The sequence below is a fragment of the Homalodisca vitripennis genome, chromosome 1, assembly GCF_021130785.1.
Source record: "Homalodisca vitripennis isolate AUS2020 chromosome 1, UT_GWSS_2.1, whole genome shotgun sequence".
Lineage (NCBI taxonomy): Eukaryota > Metazoa > Arthropoda > Insecta > Hemiptera > Cicadellidae > Homalodisca > Homalodisca vitripennis.
The window spans coordinates 234402742-234416002 of NC_060207.1; the positions used below are offsets into that span (position 1 = coordinate 234402742).

At 32.5% G+C, this 13261-nt stretch overlaps 1 protein-coding gene across 1 annotated transcript; it reads left to right on the plus strand.

The window, feature by feature from the left end:
* The first annotated feature begins 1573 nt into the window (after window positions 1–1573).
* On the plus strand, window positions 1574–11472 carry LOC124355189. The gene is made up of 3 exons (XM_046806197.1): window positions 1574–1584; window positions 10655–10815; window positions 10958–11472. The coding sequence occupies exons 1-3, from the start codon at window positions 1574–1576 to the stop codon at window positions 11470–11472; spliced, it is 687 nt and encodes a 228-aa protein (XP_046662153.1).
* Window positions 11473–13261: the final 1789 nt, after the last annotated feature.

A 13261-nucleotide genomic window follows, 5' to 3' on the forward strand; every position in this document is an offset into this window, starting at 1 on the left:
AAAACTTCTCTAAAGTGGTTAATAAATTTCTATATATAGAAAGAAACGTATAAATTAATCACGCATATTTTTTATTTCCTATTATAAATGTTTGTTATGTAATAATAAAATTATTATTTATGGGTTTTTCCTGTTTCCAGTTCTAATTGTTTGATCGTTATAGCTAGTTATTATTTATAAGATTATCACTATGTGTATTATATTAATTAATTTAATTAAAACATGATTCTTATTATGACTGTAGATATGTGTTGATATGATTTATAAATGCGTATTCGATAAATATTACGTTTCGATGATTATACGAATCGATATACAAAACCGAGTCCGCTCTACCCGAAAAAATTCTAAAATTACTCAAAAAATGTAAAAATTCAACACTTCCTTTAAAAAAATAAAGTGCAACACGATCCATAGGAATAAACTAGAGGAAGTGGCAGCGCAAAGTTATGACTCGTTATCTAGATGAGACCAGTTGAATGTGTACCAGTCCCTAGAGTACCACTGCTGTAGCGTAACTTGTATGTGGCCTACGTTTTACTTAATTAACTCAATTAATTATCACTACTCGTGCGTGTACTCTGAAAAATTATGGGTTTCTCTGAATTTTCATAAAGACTCTTAAGTAAACCATGATTAATTAAATTCGTAAAAGCTCAATTTTTACTAATCGGTTTATGTAGTTTATACTAATATGCAGTAATTTATATATTCATATTTAATATACAAATAAATACGAACTATTATGAGAAAAGTTTATCCATAATATTTATATCGACTTCCATTAAATTTAGCAAAATTGTAACTTGTGAAAGCTTCACAAAATCGGTATAGTGTGCATAATTGTATTAGCCAAAATTTTCTCTAGCCTCCTAGTATTCATATTCAATTAACGTAACGTTAATTCCACTAGTATAAATCTATGTTTCTATTAAACAAGCATATCGGGCACAAATGCATTAAATATTTTAGTCTGTGACAAACTGAGCGAACAAGAAAAGACTCAATACTTATTCTTATTCTAATCCAGTTCTTAATTATTTGTTTTATTTGATAGAAATAAAATGAAGGGTTTTCATGTGAAATTGTTGTAAGATAATCCAAGAAAGAAAAACATTGATATTTGAAATTAAGCAATTACGATTGAAATGCAAGATCGTGGATCTGAAGAATTTTAACTCGAAAGTGTACAAAGGATTTAATTAAAAACAGTGCAAAAAAACTACTAGCTCATAAAAACGTAGTGACAGACGATAAGCTTTGAATTTGTTCTTAGATTTACGCTTTTTTGAACATTCCAATTAAAGTTACAGTTTGTTAGGAAGCAAAAGAAGAGACCGATTTAAAACTAACAAGGAAAATAGATAAGGAATTCAGGTTTCAAGTTCTCATATTTTTATGTGGTTTTGAATGATTACAAAACGACTACGTATTCCTGTAAGTTCCTGTAGAAATAAAGGTGTACAACTTCCAGGTAAAGACAAAAGTTGTAATTGAGTTTCTTTGTTCCCGGTAGACGCAATAGTTAAAGATTGCCGAGCCGGTCGGAACAAGCCAAGACGACTTAGTGTCAATGGGGTACAGGTAAGTGTAATTTATGATTTATTACAAATTAATGATTCACATAGATAATTCATAATCCACTTAGGACAAGGACTTAAGTACCATATAGATGAACCGCGTAATGGGTTTTTTATAAGGGTATGCTCAAATTAACAAAACCACTTTAGTTGAAATTTCATTCATAAAGATTTGGGTAAATATCGTGTTTCTTTTTCGCAAAGAGAACTAACTATTTAATATGCAAACGAACGGTTCTCATTTTCACATAGATGGACGTTAATATAATGGATTCGTTGTAACTGGATTGTTTATTATTTACGGAAGACAGTTGTTACTATAGATGTTATTAAAAACCTGCAGTGTTTTGTGTACATGTAATTTTATTTGACATGTACATGTAATTTTTTTATAAATACACAGTCTCACAATCTACAAAAGTACGTACAATTACAGTTATGTACGATCTACTCTTTTTAGTTTCAATTTTATTCCTTTGTCAATATTTCGCATGCATCACTCATTAGTAACTTTTTGTTCATTAAATGAAACATTATTGCATTTTTATACATATAAATATTGTTTTCATTTGTTTAACTTCTATACCACAGTGTTTAAGCTTGTTTAATATGTTTAAAGTCTGATATCTGGGCTTGCCCATATCACACATAGATAGTGTAATATTTATGGGGACTAATTCACATAGCATAACCTTGCCACTTTGTAACTCATGTTTCTCTGGTGAATAAATAAATTTCATTCCATTTCCACTAAGTATTAAACACGTATAATAATTTTACATACTTATAAAAGCTAGGGAACCGATACAGCATTTTGGAACAGTTCACATCTGGCAGTCAACAACACATAGAACTGAATACATGTGTTGACTACCACGATTCTATACATTGCAGGAAAGGTTGATTCATTAATCTCATTTATTTAAAATATTTTTTACTTCCCTTCGTTTCTTAATTAATCATGTACGGCGTACGGTATTGAATCTCTGCATGGACGTAGGGTGTGTAACGAATCTGCAGACTCAAAAATCTCTCAGTAGGTGGTAATATAGTGATGAGTTTAAAACATTTAAAAAAAGATAAAAAACATTAACTTACCGTTATTTATTTTACTTTCACACAACACTTCAAAATTCACTCACTTCTTATGTCATTTATTTTCTTTTACAGAAACGAATCAAATTTTCAGATTGGATAGTTATCACACTGAAACTGCAAGTTTCTATTTTAAAATTTTGTATTGTTGTTGATGTTTTCGTTTGTCAATTATAATATGCCTGTTGAATTTTTTAAGTTTATTTTGATTTAATAATAGTAATTGATACATTTAACTATTATTAAATATTAATTGCTATTAATTTGTACTGTTTCTACCCTTTTTATTGTTATTAATAGTTTTTTTTTATCTTAATTTAGTGTAATGTCACAAGTCATCGGTATACAAGTAAAAGATATAATGAATTCGTCTTTAAGTAAGGAATTGCTTAGCCAACGGTATCAGTAGATTATGGCCAGCGATACCCCATTTATTTAATCTATTATACGTTTGTAATAAAATATGGAATGAATAATTTTTCCCTTAAAAAAAATCAAAATTTCAAAATTAAAGCCATGGAAGGCTCTAGCCTTGTAAAGTACCCACGTTAAGCAAATAAAAGACTTATGATATTTAAGCGGAGACATTTATTAGTATTAAATAAAATATAAACTTCTTTACTCTAACGTGTGAAAGCTGAAGTACTTTGGTTCGTTTACAAAATAAAATGTATGAGCAATGTTTCGTGATTGACAAAAGCTCAGTATTTTCTAAAGTTTTTGGTCTAGAAAACTGATAAATTCGCACACATTAATATTTACAATTAAAAAAGTAAGTAACTTGGTTTAACGAGAACCAGTTTATTGTACTGGACTATCTTCATTTATCTCGTAGTGTGGGTGATTTACTTCAGCTACAAATCAAATATGGGAGTGTCCATTATGGTCGTTTCCACGTAAATTATTGTATACTATATCTTACTATACACTGTAAAAGGTTTAATATTCTGCAAAAAAACACAATTTACTTCTCGCTTATGATTCTCCCATTGTGTTATAATAATCACTTAAATTAGTAAATGAGTAACACGTGGATTTTTATATAGATATCAGGCTCATGCTTGTGACATTTATTTTATTGTCCTTAAAGGATTTTAAATTGCTTTTATTTAAAAGATTTAACGTTCGCCAAGGAATCTTTCAATTCCTTTGTTGCTGGTTAAGAAAACAGTTTTCTTTAATCTTCTTCTATCTAAAAAAACTTAACTTCAATAATACCGGATATGTGGAAAACTAAAATTAATACGAAACTTGGACAAGTGAAACGATCACTGTACAATTAGTAAATTTGTTATATACTCTGTTACAAAAATATACTTAAATGTAATTAATGAAACTATTTATCAATGTATTAATTTTGTTTATGTATAATAACCACGCAGAGTTTTTTTAATCTTGAACAATACAGGCCTAAAACTATTATTAGCAAAATTTGGTGACACTGATACGGATGATCAAATGTGGCAATAAAACCTAAGGCTATAACAAGATACCAACAGCAATATAACCGTATTGGGTGTGTGGGAGAACTTGGTTGTTGTGGTGAAGAAGGTAAGGTGAGGTCGTAACTGTTGTAATACAATATTACTGCGGATGTTGCCGCTAGGTTGTGTAGCAACACTTCATCGCCTTAACACCTCGACTTTTCGCTATCTAATATTTTAACATTAACCAAGAATATGATATATACCACAAGACATCCTTACAGTATTAGAAGTAGGGATTGTGGCTGAAGGGAAAGGTAGTCACCTCGCACGCACGGCACCCTTACTCTCACGAGCGCAGAGGGTTGGGCCAGCACTGCAACTGACGTTCTTCATCCTGGGTTATTCAATAACAACCTATGCTCAAGACTAAACAATGCTATGTGAAAATTTCAGTGTATTTATAAGTTATTTAATATAAGTTTTCTTTGTTTAAATATTGTTATTGGCGATGGAAGGTTTGACAGGATAACATGACTTCGGACATTTACCATCGTTATGGTTACAAAAGGTGTAGCAACGTTTCGAGGATTGAAATCCATCCTCTTCGTCAGGTGGGGGAGGTATTAGTATATACAAAAATAAAGCATAGGAAAAAGAAAAGAAGGGAAAGAAAAAGGTTCAAACGTACCCAAAAGGTGCTCTGAGTCCAGTCCAGGCGTTGTCACTGCAGAGAATGCAAGTCCCGAGCACAAGTCACGAGTACGAGAATCACAATCACACATCACACCAGCTCGGATGAAAGTGGGATGCTATCACGAAAGTCGACGTCGGCTCTTTCTTTGGCACCGCGTTGTGTCATCTTAACAAGAAAAATATGATTTTTCTTCTTATGATGTTTTAAATCTTTATAAACAAATCACTTTAAGATGAATTACCAATATCAAATTCTGGGTTTGATTGGGGGTGCAGAAGGGACATAATAGGGCGGAAATACTACCGGTTCTAATCCCTAACGCGCGCGCGCGTGTGTGTGAAGTTCAAAAATTTGTATTCAGGAAATAGTTTTTGAATACATGCAAAACAATATACATTTCGTGTAGAAGATTTTGGTTACTAATACATGCAGTTTTTTAACACTCCCAATGCACCTTTTAGTGCGTGTGAGAAATACGTTGACATAAACGACTAAGTATGATAATAATATACTTGAATATAATAATTTCAGTTGATTAGTTTAGATATATTACCAATACTATCAAATATGGACATTACAAGTATATGATAATATCTAAATATCTAAATAAATAATTAAAAAATAACAATTTAAATATCATCAAAGAACCAACAACAATTAGACAGAAATAGCATCAAAGTATTTAAAAAACGTGCACTGATAACATTTAGTCAAACACTCTCAGTATTTGTATGTGCTCCAAACAACTGGCTCCACAATACATACTATTGAATTACGAAGCTGAAATCAAATTTGAGATATAATTGAATTCTTTCATTTAAAATTTAGGTTTTTTGTTCAAAATAATTTTTTTCCAAGGAATTTCAAAATTTCGTTAAATAATTTTCGTTCTATGTAACAATTCAAAGCAAAATTCATTAAAATTTTTATGAATGTACATTAAACAGCTTTGTTTATAAATTTGATCAAAAAAATAGAATGATTGATTTAAAAGATAACTAATTCTTATCTACCCTGTTATTGACGTTAAATAATTCTGAGTGCTTTTCCTTGGCAACCATTTACACTATTCAGTAGAAAGTGTGTGTGTGCGCGCGCGTGCGCGCGCTCGCGTTTATGTGTATACACCTGCTGGGCCCCAACAGCAGGCAATACTTGCTAACACGAGTGTTTTCCTCAAAGGCCGTTAGGACATCTAAGTTCTCTGTTAGATATAATATAATATAACTAAAAATAATATATTTCATTAGCCCTTACTGTTAAATTATGAACAGAAATCAAAGGTTTACATTGTTCAACCTCAAACACATAGAAGTAGGCCAAACCCGTAGGATTTTAATATATAAGTTCATAAAGAGTGAAGGCCATTGCTAATTTTTGAAAACTAGGTATTTTATGTCGAAAATCTATGCTTGCTATAGGATAACATCAAAAACAATTAACATTATTTTATTAAAAAATATATAACATTTACATGATGAACTGCACAACTAGTAACTTTACGTTTAATGTCAAGGATTTTCTAACATTGCTATTGACGAATATGCTAATTTGATAATGGTGAAATTCCGACTTTGTAACATCTACGCTAAACTGAACATTAAGAAATAATTTAAAGCGTTCGGTTCCAAGACAAAAAGTTCAGTAATTACCGCCTTTGTTTTAGAAAGCGGATCCGGAAATACACTGCCTTATAAATCACCAGGCCGACAGTTTCTTCCTTTACTGGCTTCAATCTTCATATAACAAATACAAAAAGTGGTTGTGGGTTTCGTAAAACCAAAGTTGAGAGACTACTAGTGTCTTTTGGTTGTGTATTTTATTATTACCTAACGACCTTAAGCATCTTAACAATTTTTTTCATACAACATTGATTCACCAATATGAGAGATTATATTAGAACTTAAAAATTAATAAAACTACGGTACAAAGTATTGTTAATATGTTCAATTAAACTTAATATACCTCATTCTGTACTGGGAACTATGCTCTACATATTGAGTTTCAAAGAGATCTGAGCTCTGACTTCGAGTAGCAAAGGAACTACAGTAGACAATGTGAGAATGTTGTAGTCAAAACATGTCTCATGTCATCCAAATATCTGGCCCGCAAGTATTAAGATTGCAGAAATACAAAATTGTGTTAGGTAAATGTTTTGTAACACTATTGTAGATAAACACAACTGTAATTCATTGTTTTAGTAATAGTAGAATAGTAAATTTCTAATCATGTGTTTCTACTTGAAAATTTTAAACTGTGACTAATAAGTAATGGTCAAACACTTTTAACTGATGAAGATGTTAAGGTGAAAGGTGAAATGTAAACCTAAAGAATGACTTATTTCACCAAACGAGGTTGGAGTAAAAGATAAAATGTAAACCTAAAGAATGCCTCATTTCACCAAACGAAGCTTGGGTGAAAGGTAAAATGTAAACCTAAAGAATGCCTCATTTCACCAAACGAAACTTGGATGAAAGGTCAAATGTAAACCTAAAGAATGCCTCATTTCACCAAACGAAGCTAGGGTGAAAGGTAAAATGTAAACCTAAAGAATGCCTCATTTCACCAAACGAAGCTAGAGTGAAAGGTAAAATGGAAACCTAAAGAATGCCTTATTTCACGACATGAAGTTTGAGTGAAAGTAAAATGTAAACCTAAAGAATGTCTTATTTCACCAGACGAAGCTTGGGTGAAAGGTAAAATGTAAACCTAAAGAATGCCTTCATTTTCACCACCAAACGAAACTTGGATGAAAGGTAAAATGTAAACCTAAATAATGCCTCATTTCACCAAACGAAGCTAGGGTGAAAGGTAAAATGGAAACCTAAAGAATGCCTTATTTCACGACATGAAGTTTGAGTGAAAGAAAAATGTAAACCTAAAGAATGTCTTATTTCACCAGATGAAGCTTGGGTGAAAGGTAAAATATAATCCTAAAGAATGTTTTATTTAATCAGAGAAAGTTTTGTGTGAAAGTAAAGTGTTAACCTTAATCTAAAAATTGTCTTATTTCACCGTACGAATTTTAGTTTAGAACACCAAACAAAGGCTAGGGTGTTGTGTATTTTAAAAACACAAGCAGGATAGAATAATCTTGTATTCTGACAATGATATTCCGCCTCTGTGTTGTACTGAGGAAAGCTCTCAGGACGAAGTTTACTAATTGTTCTCCATTGTTCTTGAATGCAGACCCAGAAATACTTTCAGTCGTAAATTACTGGTCAAATACACACAACGCTTTAATCAATAATTTCAATAATTTTTTGATTGCTTTTATCTTTCAGTAAACAATACGTTATTAAATTGAATGTATAGAACAAATATATCTCTTCTAATAATTATTTTTAGAATTATTTCAAAATGCCACATGGATAAAAATAGTTACAAGTATACATATTTCTACATGGTGAAAAACAAAAAAATAAGACTAAGTTAATCATTAAAGTTTTTTAATTCAAATATTAGTAGAGATATATAATAATAATCACGGAGTAGAGAACAAATTGGAATTTTATATGGGAAAACCTTGATTTTGTTAGACAAAATAATGCAAAAAGGGTGATATATGTATAAAATATATATATATAAGGGGCATATATACAGGGTGTACATAAAGTCCTGCACAAGTATAATATTTTCTGAACGACAACAGATAAATCAACAAGATTTGGTACATCAACACTACACCTAAAAATCTACTTTTTGAAGGAACTATCAGTTTTCTGTAATATCATGGGGACGTCCCGCAAGGAGTCAGAAGAAAATCTTAAATAGGAGCGTAGGTCAATATGCACATCATTTTAAAGGGCTTATCTAGCAGAGCTTAATGCCGCAAACCGCACTCAAAAAGATTGATCCAGTACAAAATGGCGGCTGTTCAAAAGTTTTATTTCAAAAAGATGTTTACTTACCAAATGTTTTCAGAGTAAATGTTCGAATTGTTCATTTAAATTTTGAGGCTTTGTTTTGTAGACGTTGTCCTTGGTAACCCCAAACAAAATAGTCTAATGGAGACAGATCTGGTGAACGCGCTGGCCATTCTACAGACCCCCGCCTTCTGATCCACCGTTGACAAAAAACAGTGTTTAAATAGGCTCTTACGTCGATGCCGTAGTGTGGGGGTGCTCCGTCCTGTAGAAACCAGATATTCTGGAAATGTTCTCCAAACCATGTTTCGAAGTGCTGGTGTAATTTCATTTTCCAGCAAACGTTGGTATGATATTGCATTTAAATTTCCTCCAATGAAGAAAGGACCTACCAACTGGATACCTATCACACCAAGCCAGACATTCATCATTAGTGGATACTGCGTATGTGCCTCCCGCATCCAGTGAGGATTTTCGCTACTCCAGTAACGGCAATTGTGCCTGTTTACGCTTCCATTCAGCATAAAATGAACACTCGTCTGAAAAACACAATCAATTTCGTTGTGATCTATTTTGGCTATCATAGTTTTACCAAAATTCTATACGTCGATAGAAATCATCTTCGTTGAGTTCGTGCACCAAATGAACTTTATAAGGCTTAAAATTAGACCCTTTCAGAATTTTTTTAACAGACGTAACAGAGATGTCATGAGTTTGTGCTGCTGAGCGTAGGGACTCTTGCGGGTTCTCAATAAATGACTGCAATACATCTAAAGGTCTTCGGTTGTCGCAGTAGCGGGCCTTCGTGACCTATGACGATCGGAAACACTTCCTGTTTCCATAAAGCGTTGAACAGTTCTCCCTACAGTTGTTCTAGAAATTGGCTGCGTCTCTTGAAAGTAGTCATTAAATAAATGACATGCTTCCTCGTGTGATCGTCTGTTGTTTCCCCAACCAACCATCATAAGAAGTGTTACGTTCACGTTCGTCAAGCGACATAGTGTAGTTGAAGAACTACAAGCAATACGACAAACTCTTTTGTACTAAAGCGCACTGATAAAAAGGTTGGACAGCACTACTAAAACAAGAAAAGTAGAATAGCCTACTATGAATAAACTGGTTAATAGGAAAGTCCAAACTGCGACCCAAAAGATAAGAGCTTTCTAATTGTTACTGTTATCAGGTTTTCCCCGTTATCAATATATTAGGACCAAATTTGTAACCCTTGAGGATAACTAACGTCATAATTCACTTCTGTACAATTGACAAGCATAATGTAGTATTTAGCTGCAGTATTCGTTTGGCTGCAGTTTTGCTTTACTGGGGTTATGGCTACTAATAAAATGAAACCAAGTAAAACCTTTGAACAGCCGCCATTTTGTACTGGATCAATCCTTTTGAGTGCGGTTTGCGGCATTAAAACTCTGCTAGATAAGCCCTTTAAAGTGATGTGCATATTGACCTATGCTCCTATTTAAGATTTCCTTCTGACTCCTTGCGGGACGTCCCCATGATATTACAGAAAACTGATAGTTCCTTCAAAAAGAAGATTTTTAGGTGTAGTGTTGATGTACCAAATCTTGTTTGATTTATCCGTTATCGTTTCAGAAAATATTATACCTGTGCAGGACTTTATGTACACCCTGTATACTAAGACAGATGGCAGTGGCTGAGCAGTGCAGACGTTACTGTGATTTGGCTCTTCCAAACTTTAATGTTTGTTGTGGATATACTACATTTTAATGATACATAGTGAGTAATAATAGCTTTAGGAGCCTATATCTAAGTATTTATAAAGTTTTTGAAGTGAAAGATACTTTCAACTTGTGTAAATCACATAACCTGCTTGTGCCGTACAACCTAACCTATAAACCTAACCTATACAAGCTAACCTACAATGTCCAATTGTAAAGTTTGCAACCATCCGCTAGGAAAAAGGCTCAAAGTTTCGTGTGCTCATTGTACTCAAGACTTTCATGGGTCTTGTGTTAGGCTAAGCAAAGCAGACATTGAATATCTAGCAAGTGAAAATATAGTGTGGAGGTGTGAGCCTTGTGCAGTAACTAGGCGCAGCAGTCTACGGCTGGAGTCTCAGGCTACAGAAGGAAATCTTTCACTGCAAGATGTTATCAAAGCTATTGAAGATCTTAAAAGTGAGTACAAAAATTCGCTTAATGATTTAAATGTCTCCTATGAATTATTGAACAGTAAGATTGATGACAACACAGAGGCAGTAAAACAAAACCAATAAGAAAGTAGATGACTATTTGAAACTAATTGACACTCTTGCAGCAGAAAACAGTAAACTAAAAGATAGAGTCTCTATTTTAGAAAATAAAGTCGATGAAATGGAACAATACTCTAGAAAAAACTGTGTTGAGACGCATGGGATACCTGAAACTGATAATGATGTTATGGATCATGTAAAATCTGTAGGCCAAGCTCTTGGTATGGAGATAACTGACCAAATGATTGACAACTGTCATTTGTTACGCAAAAGGCCAGGTTCAGATAGGCCCCCAGGCATCATAATTAAGTTTGTGAGAAAAATAGATGCTGAAAATATGTTGCAAAAGAGGAAAGGGAAGAAGCTTTCTACTAGGCATCTGGGAATGCAGTCAGATATCCCAGTCTATATTAATGAATCCTTATCACCGGCTAGAAGGAGATTGCTTGCCATGGCGAGAGAGGTAAAGCTCCAGAAACATTACAAGTGGTTGTGGGTGAGGGGTGGAAAAATATTTTTAAGAAAAGAAGACAATGGCCCAGTGTCAACTGTGACATGCCAAGCAGACCTGGTGAAACTGTGAGTAATGTAATTGGACTTTTTCTGTTCAAATATTAGTTATGTTATGTTGCTATTGTGTTTTAAATTACTTATTAGCTACATACTTAGAAGTACTGTTTTGTTTTCTTTATATTAAATGCAAAGTAGTTCTCAATGTTATGAAGACATAGATTTTGTTAACAAAGACTCTGGGTTTGTTTTTAATCCACCAGAATGTAAGGAGTTTGAGGGCGAATTTCGACACATTTTTAGCTGAATTGTCAACTTTAAATAATGTTCCAAAATTAATTGTTCTGACAGAAATATGGATAAATAGCTCTGAGAAAAATTTTTATCAAATTCCAAATTATAAATCTTACTACAAAACTAATGGAAAATATAGAGCTGGAGGAGTGGTTGTATTTGTACACAATAGTTTTACTGTTATAATATGTCTGATGTTGTATTTCATTCAGCTGATGTGATAGAGTTATCTTTTAAAATGTATGGATGCTATTTTAAGTTACTTAGTATTTATAGGTTGCAACAGCAGTCTGCAAGATCTATTTATTGATGAACTTAAAGCCTACACATCTACTCAAGATGTAAAATAATGCAATAACTTAATTATTATAGGAGACATAAACTTCAACTTATTGGATGACAATAGTATAATTGAAGAATATAAAATTACCGTAGCTTGTAATGGATTAGAATCTTTAGTAAATATTCCTACATGAATCACAGATAAGTCACAAACATGTATTGATCACTTACTTGTTAGAATAAGAAACAAAAATAAAGTTGCAGTCGAAGCAGCTGTGATTGACTGTGCGATAACTGATCATTGTTTATCAGCTGTTTGGGTGCGTGGAGAGAAGGATAATTCGGTCAAGGTCGCACAACTGGCCAACTCCTCTTATCGCGTAAATCATAACTATCTAAATTCATTACTTGATAAAGCTGACTGTAGTGCAGTATATAATGAACAGAAACGCATCAAATGCATTTGACACATTTTATAGTATTTTTCAAGATATATTGAATAAAAGCAAAGATTTAATTAAAAATAAAAACACTAAAATAGTTAAACTAAAACCGTGGATCGATGAATCTACTTGTAGGCGTATTAAAATAAGAAACCTTTTACTTAAAAGGCTTAACAAGGAACCTGATAATGAATTACTTAAACGAAATTTCAAAGAATATAGAAACAATCTATACAGTTAGATATTCGATTGCTAAAAAATGATTATTATCGCCGACGTTTTGAAACAAACAAAGGTAACTCTAGAGAGACGTGGAAAGTTTTAAATGAAATCACTGGACAAAAATCCATCACTAATTCCAACATTGCGTTAAATATTAATAACACCTATGAAAATGATCCATATGTCGTCGCTAATGAGTTTAATAACTATTTTTTATCGGTTGCTGAAAAGCTTAGTACAAAACAATATAAGCCTCACAATTTTTATAATATGAATTTGAAAAACTATTTTACAGAGAGATCTCCAACTCGATCAATGTTCTTATATCCGGTTTTAGAACAAGATGTATATAATGCCATAAATTCGCTAAAAAACGGAACGCCAGGAATAGATGGAATTAGCTCACAAATAATTAAAAGATATTCTAACAAAATTATTCATGACTTAGTATACATAATTAACCTAAGTTTTGAAACGGGCGTTTTTCCAGATAAAATGAAGGAAGCAGTTGTAATTCCAATTCACAAGAAAGATTCCAAACTGATAAGTGGAAACTACAGGCCAATATCTTTATTATCATCATTTTCCAAGATAATTAAAAAATTAATGAAGAAGCAATTG

Coding starts and splice junctions, on each gene's coding strand:
- LOC124355189 (XM_046806197.1), top strand. Junction 10,816..10,957: donor AGCTATTGAAGATCTTAAAA/GTGAGTACAAAA, acceptor CTCTTGCAGCAG/AAAACAGTAAACTAAAAGAT.